Source organism: Ursus americanus, chromosome 4 (genome assembly GCF_024610735.1).
Source record: "Ursus americanus isolate L20-20 chromosome 4, mUrsAme1.1.p, whole genome shotgun sequence".
NCBI lineage: Eukaryota > Metazoa > Chordata > Mammalia > Carnivora > Ursidae > Ursus > Ursus americanus.
Genome location: NC_142130.1, coordinates 95152593 through 95176556, shown reverse-complemented (window position 1 = coordinate 95176556; position 23964 = coordinate 95152593). Strand labels below are relative to the sequence as shown.

General features: G+C 52.8%; 1 protein-coding gene across 1 annotated transcript in view; it reads right to left on the bottom strand.

The window, feature by feature from the left end:
• The window catches only part of BACE2 (beta-secretase 2), a 79722-nt gene that overhangs the window by 35363 nt on the left and 20395 nt on the right, over positions 1 to 23964 (bottom strand). The window contains exon 2 of the mRNA XM_045813484.2: positions 8574 to 8662. Within this exon, the coding sequence (XP_045669440.1) occupies positions 8574 to 8662 (89 nt within the window). The remainder of the gene's footprint in view (positions 1 to 8573; positions 8663 to 23964) is intronic.

The window sequence follows — 23964 nt, the reverse complement described above, 5'->3', positions numbered from 1 at the left end:
TACGGCCCTAGGGGTAAGAGCTACTCAAACAGAATAACGTGAAGGAGGTTAGACTGGGCAGGGTAGATGACAAGCCTGCTCTTGGCTTTCAGAGACAGACAGTAAACAAATGAATACATAAAATTCCGTTCTAGGCGGTGATAAAGAGTGGAAGGACTTCCCAGGGAATAACACGGGGGTGGCGGTCGGGGCAGCGACTTGGCCGCCACCCAGGCCTCTCCAGTGCAACCACGGCTGTGTGAGACCTGCATAAAGACAACGAAGCCCGTGGGAAGGGTGTTTTGGACAAAGTACAGCAGGTGTCAAGATCCTGGGGTATGCAAACCTGTATGGTAATTCTTACACCCGTCTGAGTTTGAAAATTCTCTGAATTAGAGGACAGGACCCAAAGAATGTCTCTAGGCAAATATCTGAGCATTCAAACCACACTCATGCTAGGAACACTGTCCAATTCCTAAGAGAGGCATCAATTCACCAAGAAGACCATTGTCAAGTGCTCTCGTTCGCCTGCAGTTTCCACTGTTTTCCCACTAAGCCTCTGAAGTCTTTGTTGTAGGATTGCACGAATGAGTGCAGTCTCGCCTGGGGTCCGGAAGCAAGCTAAGTCAGAGACGGCATGACCTCTTCTTTGGGGGCATACCTCTTAAGCTTGAAATATGTTCACAGGCTTTAATTCAGTACCTGCACTTCTCAGCATCCGATTCTAAGGAAACACCCATGATGCAGACGGAGATTCAGGGACAAAGACGGCCATGAGGTTTTACTGAAAACAGCAAGCAGTTTAAATGCCCAGGGAAGAGGGACCTGTTCAGTAAAACTACACTGCATCTCGATGATGGACTATTACGTAGCACCAAAGAATGCTATTTCCAAAGTCACCTTCAATGACACAGAAACAAGGTGAAGAAAACCCTCAGTGGCTTCCTCTGGGTGGTAGGGTTTGTGACGGAGACTCTCTTTGTGGTTAGTTAGGCCCATCTAGAGTTTCTGCACACATTACTCTTATACTCAGAAAAAAAAAAAAGACACCTGTAGTGTGATTCTTGGGTGCCTAGTGGCTCAGTCTTTTAAGTGTCTGCCTTCAGCTCAGGTCATGATCTCAGGGTCCTGGGATCGAGTCCCACATCGGGCTCCCTGCTCAGTGGGGAGCCTGCTTCTCCCTCTCCCTATGCCCCTCCCCCTGCTTGTGCTCTCTGTCAGATAAATAACATTTTTAAAAAGTAAATTTAAAAAGAATAAAGTAAAAAGAAATAAGTGATTCTTAAAACGTCTGGCAGACATACTTTGGAGAAATTTGATTGATGCGAACTTCATAATGGGATACGACATACGAAGACTGCTTAATTTTAGCATTTACCATCTTAGCTCACTCTGCCGTGACCTTAAAAGGACAGCAGCATTAGGGGAACACCTCGCGTGCACGTGTCTCCTGTCAAGGGCAGACACGGACAGAAGAGTGAGGCTGGCGGGTCCGGGCACATGGGCGCTGGGGGCCCGCCCATCAGAGGTCACACAGGCAGGGCGGTCGCGTCACTGAAACAGGGCGACTGGAGGGTTGCTGTAATCCTCAGTTTCCCGCCAGCACCAATTCATATGCGCCCGCTGCAAAACGGGCTGCACACACGTATGGCGCACAGCGATGAAAATACTGAATTTGGACCATTTGGGATCATTCCTCAAGTTCACAAATACGCTACCGCTAACAGAAAAGGCGATTTTGAAATGCGCAGAGACTAGGATCCAGTCCAGGGTCAGCATACGTTTTCTGTCAAGGGCTAAAAAAACAAGTTTTACCTTTTGTGGGTCCCATGATCTCTGTCGCACCTCCCCAGCCCTGCGAGCTGGTGCGGAGGCAGCCACAGACGGGACTTAACAAACGTGTGGTGTTGTATCCTAATAATGTTTTATTAACAGAAGAGCAGGATGGATGTAGCCTGCGGGCCCTCATTTGCCAACTGCTGATCTCAAAGATTCGTTCTCTCCCCAGCACAGCCTAAAGTTCTGTGACTTTCTTTGGAGAAGTTGTTTTAGTTTTACTCTGCCCAGACTACAGAGCGCTCATTAGAACCTGCTAACGTCTCAGAGCCCGAAGCAGCCTCTTAGGTGTCTCGGGAGTGTTTCCTACACTATCCTGACCAGCTCGCTCGTCCCCTGACCGGGGGAGCATTCTGGATATTTCGGTGCCACTGCAGAGAGGAGAGGCTATTGATGTTAACACGGCCCAGGTTCAACCACTAGTTCAGGCCCTCAGCTGTGTGACACCAGGCCAGGTTACTTAACCTCTCTGTGTCTCTACAGCCTCAACTGAAAAAGGGAGACCACGTAGTACATCTCATGGGGTTAATTTCGAAGACCAAGAGAGTGAACTCTGGAAAGCATCTGGAGGGTCTGCAACGAAAACAGCTGCTACTATTATAGTTGTCCAAACACTTGCTGTCTTTATTCGATCTATGAACTACCACCAGAAAGTGTAAGAATGTATTTGCCTGGGGCGCCTGGGTGGCTCGGTCAGTTGAGCGGCTGACTCTTGCTTTGGCTCGGATCATGATCTCTGGGTCATGGGATCGAGCCCTGAGTGGGGCTCCATGCTCAGCGGGGAGCCTGCTTGAGAGTCTCTCTCCCTGTCTGCCCCCCCCCAGCTCACGCATGCACAGTTTCTCAAAAAATATTAAACAAATCTTTAAAAAAAATTTTTTTCCCCAAAAACGTTCCTATAGAGTTACTCTTACTGAGTACCCAACACAGTCTCATTCGGAAGTCCGACCATCCCCACAGAAAGGGGCAAGTCTGTCATATGACTCGGTTAAGGTGGTTGGGGGCGGTGGAGGGGTCTTCTCAGTTTCTAAAGGCAGAGTTCTCCCGAGTTTCAGAGCGGCGCTGCCCAACAGAACTGGCCGCCATGATGGAAATATGACACATCTATTCTGGCCACCATGGTAGCCACAGGTGTACCGAGCGCTAAAACACAAGTATACGGCGACTGAAGAGGTTAACCTCTTTCGGCTAACATTAGGTCATTTAAATAGCCACATGTGGCTAGCGACTACCCTTGTAGATAATGCAAGAGAAAAGTAAACGCATACTCTCTGAACTCCTTGAACTGAGTCTCCAAGGGCAAAAACCCCAGTGATGAATTCTAAGTAATTCTGAGGGTTATCGACACAGAGTTTCTAGCACTAAGTTTAAAAAAAAAAAAAAAAAGTGTTCCTCCATATTCATGCTCTAACATCCTACTTGTTGGCACTAAAATGCTTTGGCTCTCAACTGCTCTGCACATTAATTAACTATATTGAGAGAGAACCCCAGACTGGCTCATCCCGCGGCATCCACTCTGGGTGCTCAGAAACAGCGATCAATCAAGGATGCAGGTAGCCAGGGAAAAGTCCACTCACAGCACTAAAATCACTTTGAACCAAGCTCACAAGGCATTCCGCCTCTGATAAGAGTGTTGAGGAAACACAGGAGTGAAAGGTGAAATCAATGAACAGAGGAGGAAAGAGCCACAGAACATTTTATTATTTTAAAAGAAACCCACTATGTTTTCGGAAGACATAAAAAGAGAAGGTGGAAGGGCAGAATTGAAAAGAGTTGAGTCCTGGGGTCTGCTCTGGTCCTCGTAAGCCACCCCATCCAGGGACTGTGAAGTCCCTAAAGATTGCATTCCGGGCTCTTCTGCATTTGGGGGGGTTGGAACCCACCTTCAGGGTTGTCGGACTGGCCCAAGTTGACGAGATGCCAACCCCCTTCTCTGCTAAGGGTCTGAAGTGACCAGACCAGAGTGGATGGGGCCGCTGATGGCCCAGGGGCTGCTCGACCAGCCTGCCCAGCCTTGGAGTTCATCAACACGCTCAACAGTGGCCAACGCTCGTGGGCTCCCTCAGTCCCCTCTGGGACACGCAAACAACGGGCGGGCTCGTGAAACCACCTTAATCGTCAGGCACAAACATCGGCCATCATAAGGAGAGACCAGGCACTTCTCAGGGATCTCAGCGGTCCAGCTCAGCACCCTTAAGGAGGTCACCCAGTAATTCCCTACCATCTCAACACCACTTACAAGCCTCAGTTGAGGAAAATAAACTGCTCCCTTGCCACAACTACTCTGTGGGCCTTTACCCCAGATGGGAGTATGGGAGGAGGAGACGTTTTAATTTCCCCGAATAGTTTAGTAAAAGGTCAGGGGAATGAGTATATTGGATCTTTAATCAAGCTAACTGGCTGGAGGCTATTTTATTGGCTAAAAAAATAGTACATCTAAAGAAATACACAATCTTCTCTTTGCCGTGTAGAAATTCACTGGAACATTCACCACCATGAAAAGAGGGCCACTGAAGGGAAGAAGCTACGCAAATGATTAACGTAGCCTGACGGCTCATTCCATAAATCAAAGAGCTCTTGTCAAAGAACCCCAAGCCAAATCTCCAATTACTGGGAAATGTTTCAGGAAGCATTAAACCTGAATATCCAAAGACTGGGGGACTTGAATCAGAGGCTGACAAACCCAACCAGAAACCTTATTATAACTAAGGGAGATCAGAGGGACAAGCAAACACAGAAACATCATAGGGCAGGGAGCTACATCTCGGAAAAGAACCCTTTGTCGGAAATTGAGAAGGGAAGTGAGAACGTTCTCTTGGCTTCCATTAAATACGGTGGTGGAAAGCATACACCTTAGGCCAACGGGAAAGTCAGCTGAAAGCAATATGCAAATTAGTACATAATTCACACAGAAAATGTTCCTATCTTGACAATATTAAATCTGCGTTTGGGGCACCTGGGGGGCTCAGTCGGTGAAGCATCTGCCTTCGGCTCAGGTCATGATCCCAGGGTCCCGGGATCGAGTCCCGCATCGGGCTCCGTGCTCCACGGGGAGTCTGCTTCTCCGTCTCCCTCTGCCCCTTCCCCTTCTAGTGTTCTCTCTCTCGCTCAAATAAATATATAAAATCTTTTTACATACATACATACATACATAAGTCTGTGTCAAATAGAAGCCTGTGAGAAGCACAGGATAAAAACAGAGGAAGGGAGAGAAAAAGTTGACATAAACCTGAGCACATACTTAGCCTGCAAAGTACCCACTGTTCATAGGGATGCCGCTGATGGGACAGAACGTGCCTCAAACTCAGAAACATGATGCTTCCCATCTGATTCGGCTCAGAAGAAACCTGACAGCCCTGCAGAATAGTTCTCTTAAAAGGAAGGACAGAGGCCCAAAGTGTGGGTGACGTCTTACGGGTCCTAAGCACATTTCAGCAACACCTGGGAACAAAGAAAGTGCGCTAACGTCCGGCGACAGAGCCTGGGCTTCCCCTGCCCACTGGCAGGTTCTGTTATTTCTCTATTTGCTCACACATGGGGAGCCCAGAAGCACCCTGAAGGCTCAGAAAGCTGGTAGGGAGCCCTCAGCTCTCTTGCGGAGTTAGCAGGAGGGAAGGCTTGGCCATCGTGGGAGCTACAGACATTCCCATGAGTTTTCACATTAAACCAGGTTCAGTCTTGAAGTATGAAAAACAGGAACACCTGCGACGTGACCACAAACCTGGCCAGCAAGGTGAGCAGGTAAATTAGACGTCCTGGGGCTCCTGGTTGACTCAGTCAGTTGGGCATCAAACTCTTGATTTCGGCTCAGGTCATGATCTCAGGGTCCTGGGATCAAACCCCGTGTTGCGCTCTACGCTCAGCAAGGAGTCTGCTTGAGATTCTCTCTCCCTCTGCCTCTCCCCACCACTTGCCCTCTCTCTAAGAGATAAATAAATCTTTAAAAAAAAAAAAGAAAGAAAGAAAGACCTGTCCTACTGAAGCCTGAGACAGAACCACTATTCAACCAAACCATGAGCAAAGTACGAAGTGAGTAAGACACCGGGAGCCGACAGTCCATTAAATATCGTACACATATTCAATGGCGTTGTACGCAGTCTTTGTAACGTTGACTACGATTCACCCTCAAATATTTCAGTAACTGCAGCTACGTGGCAAAAGGGTGACTGGCTTGCAGAGTACTGTGGACTTTATCGACCCCTGGCTGTGGGCCTTTGCCAAAGAAATGCGGTCTACCCTCCAGGAAGGAAACCCTCATCCACAGGGTTAAATCCACACGCTTGAGTCCGACAGGACTACACACCTCTCTCGAACTTGGGCTTTACTCTGACTCACGTGTCTGCAGACCCGTGATGAAAGGCACAACTACGCAGAAAAGTCACTAAAGATACAGCCGAGCCTCAAGCATGTGTGTTCTGAGCCCCACGGGAGGTGTGGGGACGCTGGGTACCTGTGGGAACCACCGCCCTACAGTGGAAAAGACGGAGGGCTAGGACTGCTCTGCCATCCAAGTAACATTTTTCACACACTTTGAATACACACTGCATTTTCCAGAAATGCAGCTAAACTGGGGGAAGGTGATACTTTTGGGGGAAACTTTACCAAGATTCTTCACCTATTTGGAAAATCACATCACCAACCCAAGCTGCTCTGGGGGTCTGAGTCTACTTCGACCTCCTTCTATCAGTCTGCACCAGGTGCTGCAAGCCCCCGGGGCGCTCACGGCCCCCCGCTGCAGACGACCCAGAGCGTGCACATAACAGGGCACTGACTACCTCTCTCCACGTGACCTCTGTTCATTCCCCCGAGTATTACAGCAGGGCATCTAGACTTACGTAGGAGGCAAGCGATATTACCTTTGCATTTCGTTTAGGGCATTACAGAGTACCGGCTGTAAGAACGGGGTGCGGGCCTAACGGTCTGGGAACTGCTGAACTAAGCTGGCACCTCGGCAAGTGTCTTGGCCTCTTGGACCTCCCGTGCTACGCAAGTAACATCAAGGTCTGGACCCACTCGAAGTTCTGCTCCGTGACAAAGCAGTCCAGAGTGAGCAGCTGGGGGACGGGCGGCCGTGGGGGGCAGAAGATGTTGACGGACTGCCCATCAGAATGGGGAGGGGCAGAGAGTAGCCCCGCCCCCTGCACACACACAAACAGCCCTGCCCCCACCACACATGTACCTGGGGCACCTGTCCCTGGCCGGGAAGTTCATCCGAGAATGTCAACGATGAAACGGTTATCAGTGCACTGAGTGGCAGACTAAGCTACAGGCTCTTCGAAGGAGGGGCCAGCCGGGTATGTGGGGGCCTAGGATGCCTGTCTAGGACCTGCCCCCACCGCTCTCCAGCTGCACGCACAGGAGACCACACCTCTTGTGCCACCAAAACGGAGACCAAGACACGCTCCCGGGAGAAGACAGACGGGCACTTCTCCCACACAGGGCAAGCTAGCCTGCCTTGTTAAAGTTGCCTGCAGTTTCCAGAAGCTTCCCAGTTGTCATTTTCCCCCAGCGGGAGTTGGGGTTTGCTCCCTGGAACAGAGACTGTGGACGAGGCAAGTGAGCAGGGAGTTTCATGGGGTCGCTCGGAGTCGGGCGACAGCTCCAAGCCTGGAAAGCAAACCACGTGGCAGCTTATTCCTTTTATCTGAGTTGCGATTTCAGGGGCACAAACACAGATGTGAAAGCAACACGTGCATCCAGAAGGTGGCGGCTCTGGCCCCACGGGCTCCCCGGGAGCCGAACGCTGCCACGAGGCCCTGGTGACGGTGTCCGGAGCCCATCCTGGGCTCGCCGAGGCCCACAACTTGCAGAGACCCCGGTCCGGGCTCCACTCCACTCTCACATCCCTGCCAGGCGACAGAGGCTCGGGGCGGGTCCCGGGACTCAGTGCTTTGTGCTCCGTCACCAGCCACAGCGTCCTGGCAGCAGAAACCCTCCCGCAGGAGTGGTTTCGAGGAACCACACCTTGAGCACGACTGAACGTCCCAGAACCCAGGCCGCTGGCCAGAACAGCCTCACGCTCACGCCGAACGTCCCCTCCTGGCTCCAACCCACCGCCGCTTCAGGACTCGAGGCCTCGTTGACCACCAGACGATGCTGTGCTCTTAGCTACACACCGTCCAGCTGACTCAACTTTCAGGACGTCAATGTCATGAGAACGCACCACAGCTATTAGGAGAATCCTATGGACTCGCCCGGAAGGAAGCCATACAGATACACACACACATACCCAGACAAGTCCACCAGGCACAGAAAAACACACAACCACACACACACACACACACACACACACGACCATATACACATACAGATATATACACAGATGTCTACACACAGAAATACGCACACAACCGTATTTACATATGCAAATTATCTACACATACACACAAATATATACATACACGCAAATCTACACAAAATCACACACACAGGTGTCAACATATACACGTCTACACAGACACACAAATGTATACACAACCATATACACATATGTAGATATCTATACATATACACAGATATACACAATCGTATACACAAACATACACAAATACACACAACCACAAACACATGCAAGTATCTACACACACACACACTTACGTACACGCATATGCACAGACAGCTACACGTACACACAGGTCTACACATACACAGACCCCTTAAGACAATAGGCCTCCGGCTTCTCCTGTTCCACTGTGTTCTCAAGAACCGGTGTGCTGCCCCGAGACCCTGCCGCGCCCGGCCGCGCCCCCGGCACTCACCTCTCCGCGTCAAAGTACGAGTCTATGTAAGAGTGCGGGGCGCCTGCCACGGCGAAGTTGCTGCTTCCAGTGTCAACGAGAATCTTCAGCTTTTATTTGTAAGGGGAAAAAATAGACACTATCAGGTTACTTGAATAAGGCAACACTCTCGAATAATTCTTTCAAAAATGAAGCACCAAGAACAATGTATTACTCGGAAAAAAACTTGTATTGATTAGAAATTTTTTTTAAAGCTGCTTTGAAACTGAACTCCGAACACAGCCCGTTAAGAAGCATACAGCAGGGAGGGCGATCCGGATGCACAAGAGGCCTTCCAAGAAGCTAAATTCAGCGAAATCACGGAGATTTCCTTTTTAAGCCACCGGCACTTGCTATGAGGCAGAGCCCTGTCCCACCCGGGCTGTGGGCCAGCTCTGTCTCCCTGCCTTCCCAATCTCCCGTGGAAATCCTGACCCGGGGTGGGGGTGCTGCCCAGGATGCCCCCATGGCCTCCCCCTGACAGCTGCCATTCCCTCTTCTCGGCCGCACAGCACCCAGGAACACCTGTCACGTGTGTCACTTCTTAGTTTTAATGATTTCGAATCTGCATACAATAACAATGCAAGCTCTTCGATTTTCCACTGGTGGGCTCTGACAAGGTCTGCACCCAAAGCAAGAGACTGACATTTCTATTATTCCCAAAAACTCGCTTCCTGCCCCCTTTCCAGGGAACCCCTCCTGTTCCTCAGAGGCAAGCACTTTCTGCCGACTGCCATGGACTGGACAGTATATCAGTGTAACTGTGTGGGTTTGTCCTTTTGCAAGCAGGGTGGGGGGCATCTGGCCTCTTCCGGTCAGCAGGCTGCTACGGACGTTCTTGCGGAAGTCCTTCTGTGGTTGTCTGTTTCCATTCCTTTTGGGTGGATACCTAAGGCCCCAACTTGATGGGTCATAGAGTAAGTGTGTTTTTAATGTTGTTTTAGTTCCAAACATGTCTCCAAAGGAGATACATCGAGTTACACCCCCCAAGCGATGGGGGCCCTGTTCCTCTGCTTCATTTGCTCCATATCTGCCTCCCCTTTGGCATCGCTGGTTGTCTTCCTGACGGCCATTCTAGTGAGCGTGGACTGGGATCTCCCTGTGACCAGTGACCCCGAGCGGTCACACGGTTTGTGACTCGTCCCCCCCACACCCAGTAAGCAAGGACGTCTGCGGGCAGGCCGTGCTCAGCATTATCCCACGTCCACACGCACAGCCCGCCGTACACACCAGGAGGAAACCTTTCAGAAGTAAACCCAGAACATGCAGCTATGACCCCAAAGGATGGAAATCAAGTTTGAAAAGCTGTAGATAAGGAAATCCAGGTGGGTAAGTTTCTGCCTAGAATTCTCTCAACACTCATGCCACTGCTCTGGTCAAACCCTCGATTTTGCCAAAGCCCATGCTGTCTGTCCTTCTCTTACTTCACCCCTCCTGCCCCCCAGCAGGATGTCCCTTGGTCAGCCACTCTGTCCTTCTGGAAACTTCTGGAAATACGGTCTTCGCTTTGGATTCCAGGACACGGCACAACCAGTGTTCCTCCAGCGTCTCTGCCTGCCCACCTCAGCCTCACTGCTGGGGCTTCTCGTCACCCTCGTGGACCAGAGTTTCCCACGGATCGGCCCCGCAACCACTTCCGGGTGCCAGGCACACGGGCTCTATGGTGACCTCACCGAGTCACCCGGCTTTCGGTGCCCTCCACGTGCCTGTGACTCCCTGCGTCTCCCACCTGGGCCACCCCTGAGCTCCAGGCCTTCCCTACTCAGCACCTCCACTTGGGATGTCCCACAGCCATCTGTTAGGGGTTGAACTGTTCCCCCAAGAAGACACACTGAAGTCCTTACCCCCTGGGACCCGTGCATATGGCCTGACTTGGAAATAGGGTCTTTGCAGATGTCATCAAGCTCAGATGAGACCGTTAGGGTGGCCCTCATCCAACAGGACTGGTGTCCTTCTAAGAGGAAAACACCCCTTGCAGACACAGACACACAGGGAGAAGGCCACGTGACAGAAGCACACGCTGGAGTGGCAAGGCACCGGCCACGGTGCTCCGAAGACTGGCGGCCACCACCAGGACCAGGAGACGCAAGGAAGGACCCTCCCCAGGGTCCCAGAGGGAGCTCGGCCCTGCAGCCACCTTGACGTCAGACTTTTGGCCTCCGGACTGTGAGAGGGGGCATTTCTGTGTTAGACCACCCAGTCTGCACGTCACCACAGCAGCCCCAGGACACAAACATACCATCTCAAGCCTGCCGTGTCCAGAACTGAACTCCCAGTCCCCCCCCCCCCCCCCCCCGCCGACCCGCTGCGTCCACAGACGTTCCAATCTCCTTAAGGGAGGTCCCGTCACCTCAGCTCAGGCCAAACAGCCTGGCGACACCTTCCACGCTTCTCTCCTTCGAGCCCCATGTCCAGCCCATCAGGAAAGTGCGCCGCCTCCTCCTCCAGGCTGTACTCAGTGTCTGCTCACTTCTCACCACCACGGCTGACCATCTCCCCCCTTGCCCAGCCAGTGTCCCTGCCTCCTCCCTGGGTCCACTTCAACCGCTGGCCACCATGACCCTACAAAAGTCTACGTCAGAGCACGCCACTCCCCTGCCCTCCCTCAGCTTGACAGCCCACGGTGCCCTGACTTCACTCCACCTCCTCCACGCTGACCGCCGAGCTATTCCGTAGACAGTGTAGATGCTCTATGGGGGCCTTTCCTCCCGGGGTCTGTGCCAGTGTAGACTGCTCTTGCAGGGTACCCGTGCACACCTTCCCTCTTTTCCTTCAGTGCCCCCTCTGAATGGCAATCCCCAGCCCTGCGGTCACCCCCTCTGCTCCCATGATGCTCACCACCTCCTGGGATAACCACAGCAACGGCGGACAGCTAAAAGCACCTACTGTGTGCCAGGGACTCCTTACACTGCTTCATATACACTAACTTGTTTAATCCTTACGAGGCCCTTCCGAGGGCAGCACCACCATCACCCCCATTTCACAGAGCAATCCGGTGCCGAGGGGAGGGCCTGCCTGGCCATGCCGGGGTGAGTGCAGGGCGGGTCTGAACCCACGTTGTCTTCCTCCACACACATTCTTCTACCGCACCTACAGCTCCCTACGCTCCAGGAGCTGTCTTCCCTCCAGCCCGCTAGCATGTGCGCGCTCGGGCAGGGATTTGTGCTGTTTTGTTCTCTGCTCCGTCCCCAGTGCCCAGAACGGGGTGAGGCACAGAGTGGACACTCAAATATTTGTTGAATGAACAGCTAAATGATTCTCAAAAATAAAATCAAAGACACTAACCTTTCCCTTGGTAGAAGAACGCTCTAGATTGGGGAAAAAATAAACAAGGTACGGTTGGTGCCCCTGAACCCGCATGTGCAGGCTCCAGAGAGGCTCGGTTTTGGGCTGCCAGGCATCAGGTAGCAAACCCGGCTGCTGAGTCCCCGATCTACTGAGTTTGAGGACTTTCCCCTGCAGGAGGCTGTGGAAATGGTGGAGAATCGTCCTGGGAGCGCCTGCCCTGGAGCTCGGCACAACAAATGCAACGCCCGTGTCTTCTCAAACCAGAGCCTATTCTGTGAGCTCAGAGGATGCCCTTCCCGCCACTGAAGAGCCCATCCATGACACCTGCAGGGACGGCAGACACACATGGGGACTAAGGCATGACATGAATCTAAAACGCACTAAATCGGGGTGCCTGGGTGGCTCAGTGAGTTAAGCATCTGCCTTCAGCTCAGGTCGTGATCCCAGGGTCCTGGGATCGAGCCCTGCATCGGGCTCCCTGCCCAGTGGGGAGTCTCCTTCTCCCTCTGACCCTCCCCACCTCATGTCCTCTCTCTCTCAAATAAATCTTAAAAAAAAAATAAAATAAAACGCACTAAAGACAAAGATGATAAAGTTCACTTTCTATGCCTTAACTTTAGAAGATGAATTCTGCTCTTCATCTGCATTTTCTAACAGAGTCACTAGCAATGGTGCAAGATCTCACTCCCCTACAGAGAGGTTTCGGTATTTCAGACAGCATGCAGCTTGAATAAAAATTACCTGGTTCCCTATTCAAATAGTTGATGCCCAACAGCCCTGAGCTCCCAAACGACAACATGGAGCAGACTGCGTCTGAATTTCTCATAAACGTGCAAAGGGGTGCCAGGGAAGTCTGCATGTCCTGGGATTTGACGGGAGAGGAACCAGTGATGCGGAGGGACACCCCCCCCCCCACCCCCATGCATCCAGCAGTCTGAGCAGGTAATCTGGGCAGTAACCTGAGCTCCGCGCAGGTCAGTCGGGCGGGCCGGATATTCCTACAGGGCCGAGTTCTCTTGTCCCGGACATGCTCATTTTAGTGGCTCATCACAATGTGATCCTTAAAGTGGGCGCATCAGAATCCCCGTAGGGTTTTTTCTTTTTAGTAGCTTCCTCCCGCTCTGTGTGGAGCCTAAAGTGGGGGCTTGAACTCACGACCCTGAGATCAAGATCTGAACTGAGATCAAGAATCGGATCCTGAACTGACTAAGCCACCCAGGCGCCCTTCTGTGTGGGTTTTTTTTTTTTTTTAATCCCCTCAACTTCAATTCTTTTAAGAGATGAGTTCCTCCTCTGCACATCCAATCAGATACATTTTTCCTAATCCTCTGGCTTCCCATGCCACATTTCCAAGAAATCGTTGGTGGTGACTGATTCAACCCCCAGCACCTCTGTGTTCCAGAGGAGAGGCTGGGCTCCACTCTCCCTGCAGGCTGGTTCCCCATCCTGGGAGCTTCCCAAGGGCCAGCTCATTAAGTCACCCGGTGTGGTCTGGCTGTGCACCACGTAAGACAACTTCATCAGTCCTCCCCCTGGGGGGGCGGTTCCTGGGGTTTCAGGAGCTCCGCCAGGAACCGGAATAAGACCAAATACAGATTTCTTCTTCCAAGCCACAGTATCACAAACCGCCAAAGTGAAAACAGCAAGGATGGGACCTTCACCCATCCTGGGAATGAAGTTCCAAATGCAGCTCGTCAAGCACCGAGGCTTTTGTCCCAAGAGCAGATACCGGGTCCAAGTGGACAGAAGCGCATCCTGCCACTCACAGGGCCCTGCGTCCAGATTGAAATGGTTCCTGGAGGCAAGATGAGCTTTTCGAGTTGCCTGGACGAAAGCACAGAGAGGCGAAGGAGAAGAAAAAGCAACAGGACTCCTTCATGAGGCCAATCAGGGACTCCCACGCCTTTAAAAGCAGAGAGCGTGGCTGAGCATACGTGGCAAGACACATCAATCACCCGAAAAATACAAAACCAAACCAAACACCAATTGTACAAAAGTGATGAGTACTTCATCGGTCATTGAAAGTCACAGGCAATCAAAGCTCTAGATTCTTTTTTTTTTTTTTTAAGATTTTATTTATTTATTTATTTATTTGACAAGAGAGAGACAGCCAGCGAGAGAGGGAACACAAGCAGGGGGAGTGGGAGAGGAAGAAGCAGGCTCCTAGCGGAGAAGCCTGATGGGGGGGGCTCAATCCCATGACCCTGGGATCACACCCTGAGCTGAAGGCAGACGCTTATGACTGAGCCACCCAGGTGCCCCTCAAAGCTCTAAATTCTAACATGAGCATCCTTCCTGCCCACGCTCGTGGTCGGCCAGGAGCGCCCACGTCCGCGCCAAATGCTCCTGTGCAACACGGCGTGGTCAGAGGGACACAAGACTACTGTCCTTGGCATAATGGCCCCAGTGACCAAGGATTTCTGGGTAGACATTCCCCTCCACGGCCTCTGCATCATACCAGAACGGACAGCTTTCACACCCCCCATGCCTACCTCTACTGCAATGCACAATGCCCCCCTTTGCAGAGGCAGGGGGCACGAAAGCAGAGAAAGTCGCACGAGAATGCAGACTACATTATTTTACATGCAGACAACGCCTAACCATCCTCCAGGCATTCAGTAGGACCCTCTCTTTCCCAGCTAGTTCAGCAGGGGCCAGCTCGCAAGAAAATTCAATTCGGAGTCACGGCTCAGCAAAACTGGCCACCCCGGTTGTTCCTAGAGCTTATACTTGAGGAGAGAAATCGCCCCAAGAGAGGAGGCAGCCCCAAGTCAGGCAAGGGACGGACGTCCAGGGTAAACACCATGGGCTGTGGTTCAGGCTCACGGCAAACAAACCAACACCTTTTTCCTCGAGCCGATGCTGGAAGCCAGCAATGTGTGTGTTGACTTCCAGCCAGAGCCGCGCCTCGCCCTTGGGAAGGGGTCTCAACCACGGAGGAAGCAGCTTAGTGCCCGCTGCCCCATGCATTTCACCCCATCCGCTCTGGAAGGACCGAACCTCCAAGGCTCTGGGTGCAGGCCGCCTCTTAGCCCGACTCCACCACCTGCCTGGTCCTCTGCGGGTGCCTTCATCCTGAACTTCCAGAATCGTCTCCTGCTTCCTTGGGTTCGAGTCTACACACACGATGGTCTAACCCCGGAACACGTCGTTCAGCCCCATCAAGGGACATTGAAAATGCACGCACGGTCTCTCAAACTCGGGGAATGTCTGGATTCCCAAAACACAACTGGAAATGACCTAGAAGTGAAGACAATGTCCCCACCTGACAGCAGGGTACAGATGCGCTGCCTGGGGGCACGAGTCCCCTTCCCTGCCTACGCTGGGGAACTCGTGTTCCCTTTCTTCTAGAACACAGCAACATGTGACATGAGGAGCTGGGGCCTGTTTCTGAGGGCCGCTGGCCTTCGCTGCTCCAACCCTGGGCCAGCACAGGGCCCTCTGGCGGGAAAGCAGCAGACACGGGCCCTGCAGAGCTAGGCACCCAGCAGGAAGGACCGACACGTCCACAGGCCTGTCCTCAAAAGCCACCTACAGTCCAGGTCAAAAGACCCAGGAAGGTCCAGGACGACAGGAGTTGATAGGACAAGTTTTTGGTCACTTCTTAGAATCAACAAAAACCCAAACACACTTCCCGGAGCTTCTGCCCTGGACCCCCGTCACAGGCGAGCATCAGTGAGTTAGCGCCTGTCTGGATTCCTCACCTCCCTTTCCCCCTCAAGTTGCTGAGGTGGGGCTTCTGTCTTACCGCTCCAGGCCAGCCAGGCTCCCCGGGGTCTCTGCCTGCTCAGGAGCCTGTAAGCAGCACTGGCCACTACTGACCAGTCCCCCCGGAAGCTTCAGAAACACCACCTTCCTGCTTTTCCCCACCACGCCCACCCACCTTCTCATCTCCCCTGCAGACAGCTCCCTCCTCTGTGCTCTTGGAAACACCTTACGCATCGTTCCTGGGAATTGTGTGTCTCCAGCCCCTGGTGCACCATTTCCATGCTGGATAGAGTCCAACGGTCTTCTCCAGATGACATCCGCCCAGCACAGGACGCCCTGCAGGAGGCGGGCCCTGGTGTGGTTCTCTTCTTCATCCCCAGCACCAAGGACAGCACCCAGGGCATAGTAGGTGCTCAATAAACCAACAGTCGTGGACTATAACAAGTCGGAGACAGACACACTTTTACTGAGTGGACACTAAGTAGCAGAGTTACGTATTCTGGGCCAAAGAAATATGTTTATTCCTTTATAAAACAAGTCTGTACTGCACACCTATGAATTACACACAAAAGATCAAGATCTTAGACCATCTATTCTAGAAGATGAGAGAAGATGTGTGAGAATCCTACTACCCCTAAGCAAACACTTCCCTCTGAGACGTGTACTTCTTCAACAATACCCTCCGGGCCCCCCAGTCCCGCCCAGAGCTGCACGACGCCACCGCACTGAATAATCCCGAAACAAGGACAACCACTGTGCACCAGTTACCGGTGGGTGGGAACTGGATAGGTTTTGAATGTGGACGGGCAGTCTGTTCGCGTGTCAGAGAGCTTCTTCTCCACCTTGCTGAGCAGGGACAGAGCCCGGGATCAAGGGGCACCCCACTGCTCACGGACCTGTGTCTGGGCAGGCTCCTTCTGCTCCCTGACCTCGGAGGCGGGTGGAGTGCTCCCATGGGGGGCGTGTGAGGGGTAAACACAGTCAGGTGAGTTACCTGCTCCCCGGTGCAGGCTCTCAGGGAGCGAGCACCACTGCTGGAGCTGAGTCCACGGGTAGTTCTCAGCAGGAGATGGAAGACGGAGGTCAGTCCTCAGCGGCCACCAACACGAATTCCATGACACCCCAGGGACCTCTGGCCAAGGGCTGGTTCCTTGACTCCAACAGTTTCTTCGGGGCGTTCCCTTTAGGCATGTTTTTGGGGACCGTCAGGAGTTTATCCTCATCCCCGCCCTGCCTAAACAAAGCTCACTCATGTTTCAAATGGCACATTTGATGGGGTTTCATTTTTCTCATTTGGTGTTGGCGTGACTCTGACAGGCACTCCTGGCGGTCTGGGTCTTTACTGGCCTCTCATTTCTCCACATTGCCAACTTCTCTCAACGAGCTTGTAAGTTGCCGAAGGGCCAAACGCATTCTCTGGTCTCTTTTTGATGATCCCCATTAATGACTACAACTAACAGGAATTTGCTCATCACCTGAGCTGCAGGGGGAAGAACACACGTGAGCGAACACCTGGGAGGAGAGACGAGAGTGCACCTGCCCAGAAGCTGGAAGAAGGAGGAGGCCGTTCAAGAGGCCGAAGTACTCCTGATACCCGTGTGCGCAGTACTCAGGTTCCCTGGAGATGGCCAGGGCGGGCTCACTTAACGTCCCAGCCGCTTTAGCCAATAACCACACACGCAGCTCTTCAACATCCAGGACAACCCAAGTTAGACTCAAAATGCCAGCAGCGGTTGTGGGGCCCACCCCTGTGCCCTGGTACTTAGTCCAGCTTCCAGAGCCTTCAGCATCCACGGCAGGCCTGCGGTGCCAGGGAGGGGACGCTCCTGGGAGCACCGACAACCCAAAACACACAAACCTGATGGATGGAGACCTCCACCTGTTGGCTCTCCCGCGGACGGCTGGAGCCGCGCTCTGCCGCCTCCCCGAAATCCCGGCAGTAACGGGCCCCTTCCTGCCCCACCGCCTTGCCCCCACCAGCGTCTCAGGCCAGGGAGAACCAAGGGAAGGTGGACTCATGCAACCCTTGCCTCATGCACCCCGAACACCAAATACCCTCAAACAGCCTGATCGAAACAAAAACAGCATGGCCAGGAAAGCGAAGAGCCTCGTGGGGCTCCGAATCATGTGACCGTCCAACCACCAGCCGGACCCTACACGCGGACCGTGCATGTCTGTCTCCCACTGTCTGTCCCCCCTCCATCTTCCGCGACGCACGGGGCAGTAACCTCACAGAAGGCCGTTTGCTTACGGCCGCAACAAGGTAAAATGCTGCGTTACAGAGAAGAGAGGAGTTACACGCCCAGTTAGCGATGAGCAGCCAGAGATTTCTCAGATATCACGGTCTCTTTTTCAGCAGGTTAATAGATAGGAAAATTAGCAGATAATTTAAATAATGGCTCATTTAACACAACGATTCCTAATTACATTAGCAGCCCATCTGCGGAAGGCTGCCAGCGCACAGACCCCCAGCAGCAGCGCTTTCCATCCCAGCCACGCGGGGCTGTTTGCCCACAGCTATTACACGTGATTATCGGTGCTGATCTTGTTAATCAGGGTCTTTCTACGCTTCAGTTCTGGAGACGAATTTCATTTACTTAAACACATCTTGTCGAAGAAAGCAAGAGTAACTGCCACATGCCATTTCTCCACAATCTAAAATTAAGGGTGTTTTCTAAAGAAGGGGAAAAAATCATTTTCAAAGGGCTCCACTTAACACAAACAGATGTTACAGAACTTAGCTAAGAGGAGCTTGATTACGCAATTTACCCGGGCTCCGTGTGCACGCACACCCATGCTTTACTATTCCGACGGGGCTCCTACTAGAAAAACACGTGTCGGGAGCCATGTGGATTCCCCCTGCTCCTTTTGGGAAAACCAGCATGGCCACAAGTGCACGGCCCAGTGAAAGGTGTGCATGAATGCTCAGGGCTTGGCAGGTTGATTCTGGCGGGGGCAGTGGAGAGAGCAGAATCTGGGGTGCAGGAGGGTTGATGTGGGGGGGGTCCCTGTTTTAAGAACCTAAGAGTCATGCATTCCCCAAATCAGAATCCTTCTGGACCTAGGAGTTACTGCTCCCTCTGCCATGAACACCCATCCCTGGGGTGGTGGGGTGGTTCCTGCCGGGAGGGGGTGGCCCCTGAGTTCTGAAACTTCCAGACAACCTGTCCCTGTCAGGAAGACTGCAGAGGCGAAGACTGGGGGAGATTTTATCACACACCCACAGCCCAGGCCCCTGAAACGTGCTGGCAACTATGTCCATTCACAGGACGCTGGCTTCAAGTTTGTCGTCTACCTACGGTCCCAGGAGCAGAGCTGCACGACAGAAAACAGCAGCTTCAGGGTCTGTTAGACCTGGATCTGAGCCCTGACTCGGCCTCCTCTTGGCTGGCTGTGGAACCTCAGGTCAATGACACACCCTCTCTGGGCGCTGCTGTCGGCACCATCCACCGCAAAGTGGGACGATCCAGAGTGCTGTTCTGGGGGCACAGAGAGAACTTACGGGTGGTGCAGCCGGAAGGGTGCCTGGTACACCGGAATGTTTTAATTTCTCTAAGGGGGTGGTGTGACTGTTTCTCCTCTTGCTTCAGGGCTGACTTTCAGCACCATGCAGAGCGGGGCTCGCATCAAATTACCCACCAGACCTTCACCCCACCCCTGCTTTGCCGCTAGTCAGGACACAGATCAGAGGGGGCACGCATTAGCTCCAGGGCGGGCATGGCATCCTCAGCAGTCCCCCCCAGGGCACTGGGGCTGGTCCCTGCAGCCGGCAGTGCCCACACGGACATGACCACATGCTGAAACCCCATGGGGGGGGGTGGCCCGTGTGTCAGGAGCACCCACTCTTGGCTCAGGCTCAGATCCCAGGGCCACCAAGGCTGTTTGCAGGCCGCAGGCCTTTCTTCCCCACTCTGTCCCCTGGCTGCCCAAGACCCGCCACCTCCCTTCCTTTGCCCTCAGGCTCCCCTTCCCTGGTCCCTGTGTCTGTCTGGTCTGTGGCACTCCCGAATCTCTCAAGCCGTCCGTGCCTCTCTTCCTCCCCAGTTGCACCTCCATGGAGCGCCCCAGTGGCTTCGGGCCAGCAGCTCTGAGCGCAGGGCTCAGTAAAGGTCGGCTGAATGCGTGAGCGAGCGAGCAGGGCCGTCTAGTCCCCATACACGGGAGCCAGTTAGCTCTAGCTCTCTGGATGGGTTTTCCAGGGTCTGATGCCCTCCCCGGGGTCTCCGGGCTGCAGTGACTCTCCTGGCTTCTGCTGGGCTCCCAGCTTCCCCCCCCCCCACGGCCCCTCTGGTGACTGGGCCTTACCCTCTGTGGCCACCATGGTGTGGAACGCACACCACTTCAGCGACAGGCGACCAGGCACAGACTGGATGCAGTTGGGGGGGCAGGGGAGGGGGCGCAGGAGAACCCCCCGGTGCCAGGGCCCCATCCTCAGCAGCCCTGTCCTCCTGCTGTCAATGCTGAGCAAAGGTGACTACTCACAACACTGACGCACTTTCTCTCACACTCTTCTCCCAGCCCGCCGCTGGGAGTGCAGGAGAGCAGCAGGAAGACTGGCTTCCCACTGAGGGGAAGTCCACGAGCCCCGCCCCTACCCCCAGAAGGCAAGAGAGTTCTTTACGCACCTGGGATTTTAAATGCCCTTTCAGACCCCGCAGGGGTAAACCTGTGTGTGCTGCCCAGATCCCCCACTGGTGCAGGCTGAGCTGCCCAGCGGCAAGAGAGGTCACCTGCCCCTCCCCCCCCCCCCCCCCGCAAGGTCATGCCCTTCCCGGGGACAGCCGCAGGTAAAGACTGGAGTGATACTGTATAATAAAGGCCTGGCCATTTCTGCCCAAGTCGGGCCAACTCTGCAGGGTCCTTCTAGCTCCCACGTGCCCTGTGGGGCAGGAGAGACGGTCCCTGGGCTTCATCACAGTGTGACCCCCTCCCCTCGCCCACTCTTGCTTCGTCCTCCCCTTTCATGGGTGTGGACCCTAAGAGCACGCCATGAGCACCCCACAGCTATGCTCTGCTCAGAGCCCACTCCCTGGAGCCCAGCCCACGACGCCCCTCTCAGCTGCACGCATTCTCCGTGACTACGTCTCCAAGTGCTTCCCTCCGAACACAGCCTCAGCAGGTGCCTCGGCCTGGTCTCCAGAGAAGAGCTCCAAGCCTGTCTCCCAAAGTGGACTGACCAGATGTCCCTCCACGCGGCAAAGGCCAGGGACAGAGGCCCCACAGCAAAGCAATCGGATCTGGTCTCCACTTTACCACTAGCTCGCTGTACAGTCATCCTGTGACCTCAGTTTGGTCATCTGTAAAATGGAGACAAGAATTTCAGCCTTCAAAATCACTGCGTCTACGTTTAGCTGTTGCTCGTAGAGTTCAGACAAGCAAGCGGCGCCTGGGTGGCTCAGTCGGTTAAGTGTCCAACTCTTGGTTTCAGCTCAGTCATGATCTCAGGATCGTGAGATCCAGCCCCGCCTCAGGCTCTGCGCTCAGCACGGAGTCTGCTTGAGATTCTCCCTCTCCCCCTCTGCCCCTCCCCCCATCCCTGCTGGCAGGTGCTCTCTTCTAAAATAAATAAATCTTAAGAAAGGGAAAAAAAAAAAATTCAGACAAGGAAAGCCATTTGGCGTGTGGACCTCCCCCAGTGTGCAGGGACACCCCGTGGGACCGGACAGACAGAGGGTCAGCCCCCGGCAGCCCAGCCAGGGCATCAGCCTCCCAGGTCCAAGGACAATTTTTGTTGTGTGCAGCAACAGCGTCGGAGCATGCTTGGAAAGAAGAGAGCAGACCCTCCAAACCCACCACCCTCATGAAGCTGTGTCTGTGGGTTCCCAGATCTTGTGCTCGTCCTTACACGGGAACGTGGACCCTAGGTTGCCTCACCTGGCATTCTAAGGCTCCACCTATGCTTTTGGCTGCAGAGACTAGAGACAACAACCTGGGGGTGGTCACCAATTCAGGGCTGCCCTGACTGCTGACCGGCAAAGCCGGGGCCAGGATCAGGAGCCCAGTCACCACTGGGCTCACAGCCGCCGGCGTCCCACCTGGAGAAGGTGTGGGTTGTTGGCCAAGGAGCTGCACATGGTGGCCTATCTTCAGGGATCAAAACAGTCCAGGAGTCTGGTCCTCTGCCCCTTGGACAGAGAAGCCAAGCATGCATTGATGGGGAAGCTGCTATAAGCAGCCTCATATCCACCAAGCTTCTAGAAGAAGAATTGTAAGCCACATTGCTTGTTTGCAAAGGGATATTCAGTGACAGGTGGCCTGGATGCTTCCATCTGCTTGCCCATCCCCTCCCTCTGTGTAGGTGAACTCGGGAGGGGGCTAGGGAAGTGGAGAAAAAGCACAAAGGGCCCCTTTCCAATGGAGATGTCCCAGCCCCGGGGGCACCTCCCCAGCTGGGTTTCCCTGGGCCTCTGGGCTTACGTAATCCAGCTGCTGTCAGGAGACAATCCCACCGATGGCGGAATGAAGGTGGATTGTGCTGACTCCCGTGTAAGTCACAAAGCTAGACCTCATTCACAGATGCCAGTGAAAATAACGATCCTCTTTACCATGGAAAAGAAAATTCATGCTAAACGGTGCTTTTTAATTTTTTATTCTTGTTTAAAGATTTATTCGTTTGAGAGAGGGAGAGAGAGACAGAAAATCTCCAGCAGACTTCGCGCTAAGCATAGAGCCCGACCCAGGGCTCCATCCCACGACCCTGAGATCATGACCTGAGCCAAAACCAAGAGTCAGATGCTTAAGTTTAACCAACCCAGCCACCCAGGTGCCCCAACCCGAAAGTTCAAAAGCAGGTTTGTCCCCGTATTGGGGTGACAGTGGAGGGAGGGAAATTTCTATTTCCAGAGAGCAAGGTAGCCTCCTCCTTCCCAAAGAGACAACTAACCACTCCCCAAAACCCATTATAGGTTTCCAGGGATCTTAGGAGACATCGTTTTAGCTTAAAAATCAGCTCTTTCTGCACATTTTCCAAAGGAGTTTAAACAGATTTTCATCAAAGGTGTAATGTCTTAACCGCAAGGTATTTCCAGAGGTTCGCTAAATGCTCCCTTTCGCTCAGGAGTCGGTAAATGCAACTGAAAAGCTATTTCAGATCTAATCTTTCAGAAGAGACATGGGATAAGCTTCACCCAGGTCCTACCTTCAAATATCGTCAGTTTTTAATCGATGTTTAAAACACACACACACACACACACTCACACACACACACACACACACACAGGCAAAACGTATACACATTTGCTGCAGCAACAGACGAGACCGTCAACCTACCATTATTATCAAGTGTTATTTTTCGCCATTGTTCTCGGCATTAAGATTCATTTTTTTAAATTGCGGTGAAATACACAGAAAATCTGCGTATACAGGTCAGGGCTGAGCAGCCAGTCCCACCATCTACCTGCAGAACTTGTCTATCTCCCTCAAACTGACACTCTGTCCCCATGAGACACCAACTCCTCATTCTCTCCTCCAGCCCCCTGCACCCACCGTCCCACTTTCTGACTCTACGAATCTGACCACTCTAGTGGCGTCAACACAGTATTTCTCTCTCTGCGTCTGGCATATTCCACTGAGCACATGTCCTCAAGGTTCACCCACGTTGTAGCAGGTGTCAGAACGTCCTTCCTTCTTAGGGCTGAATAATAATCCACCGTATGGATGCATCCCATTGCGTTTGTCCATTCATCCATCAACAGGCACTTGGGCTGTTTTCTGCTGCTAAGAACACTGGTGTACAAACATCTCTTCGAAATTGTTTCAAGTCTTTTGGGGAGATTATTTTTTTCAATAAATATTTCGCGAGCAGCTAACACGTGCCTGGAGAATGGAGACAAAGAACACTAGGTGCCCTTTCCAGATTTTACCACCTAATAATAAGACAAAAAAAAAAAAAAAAAAAAAAAACCTTCCCTCTGTTTTATGATGCTATCTGTCTAGGCAGTGTAATCAGTTTTAATACTGTGTGAAACACAAAACAATTAGCATAGGGACACAGACTGTCGATCACACGACCCATAACTGTCCATACACTGTATTAGATTTAAAACTGATCGGCCAAACGGGCATGCCAGGTGAGCCTCTCGCGGTTTATTTTATGAAAACACACGTACAATGCTACCATTACGGGCTTTGAAAGCAGAAAGCGTGACTTAAGGCCTAGGTGTCACAAAGGTAGGAACACCTTCTAGCAACACTGACAATTATACACAGTGAGTGATGACCCAAGAATCCTCACATTTATCTCACTGTGGGATGGGACGCAGCCTTCATAATGACTTCTTAAAATCTAAAGTGTTATCTCCATTTTGCATCACCTCTTTGCATGCTGTCTGATCGGCCCAAACCGGGAAGAGGTAACAAAGAAAGGCCATTGTTTTGG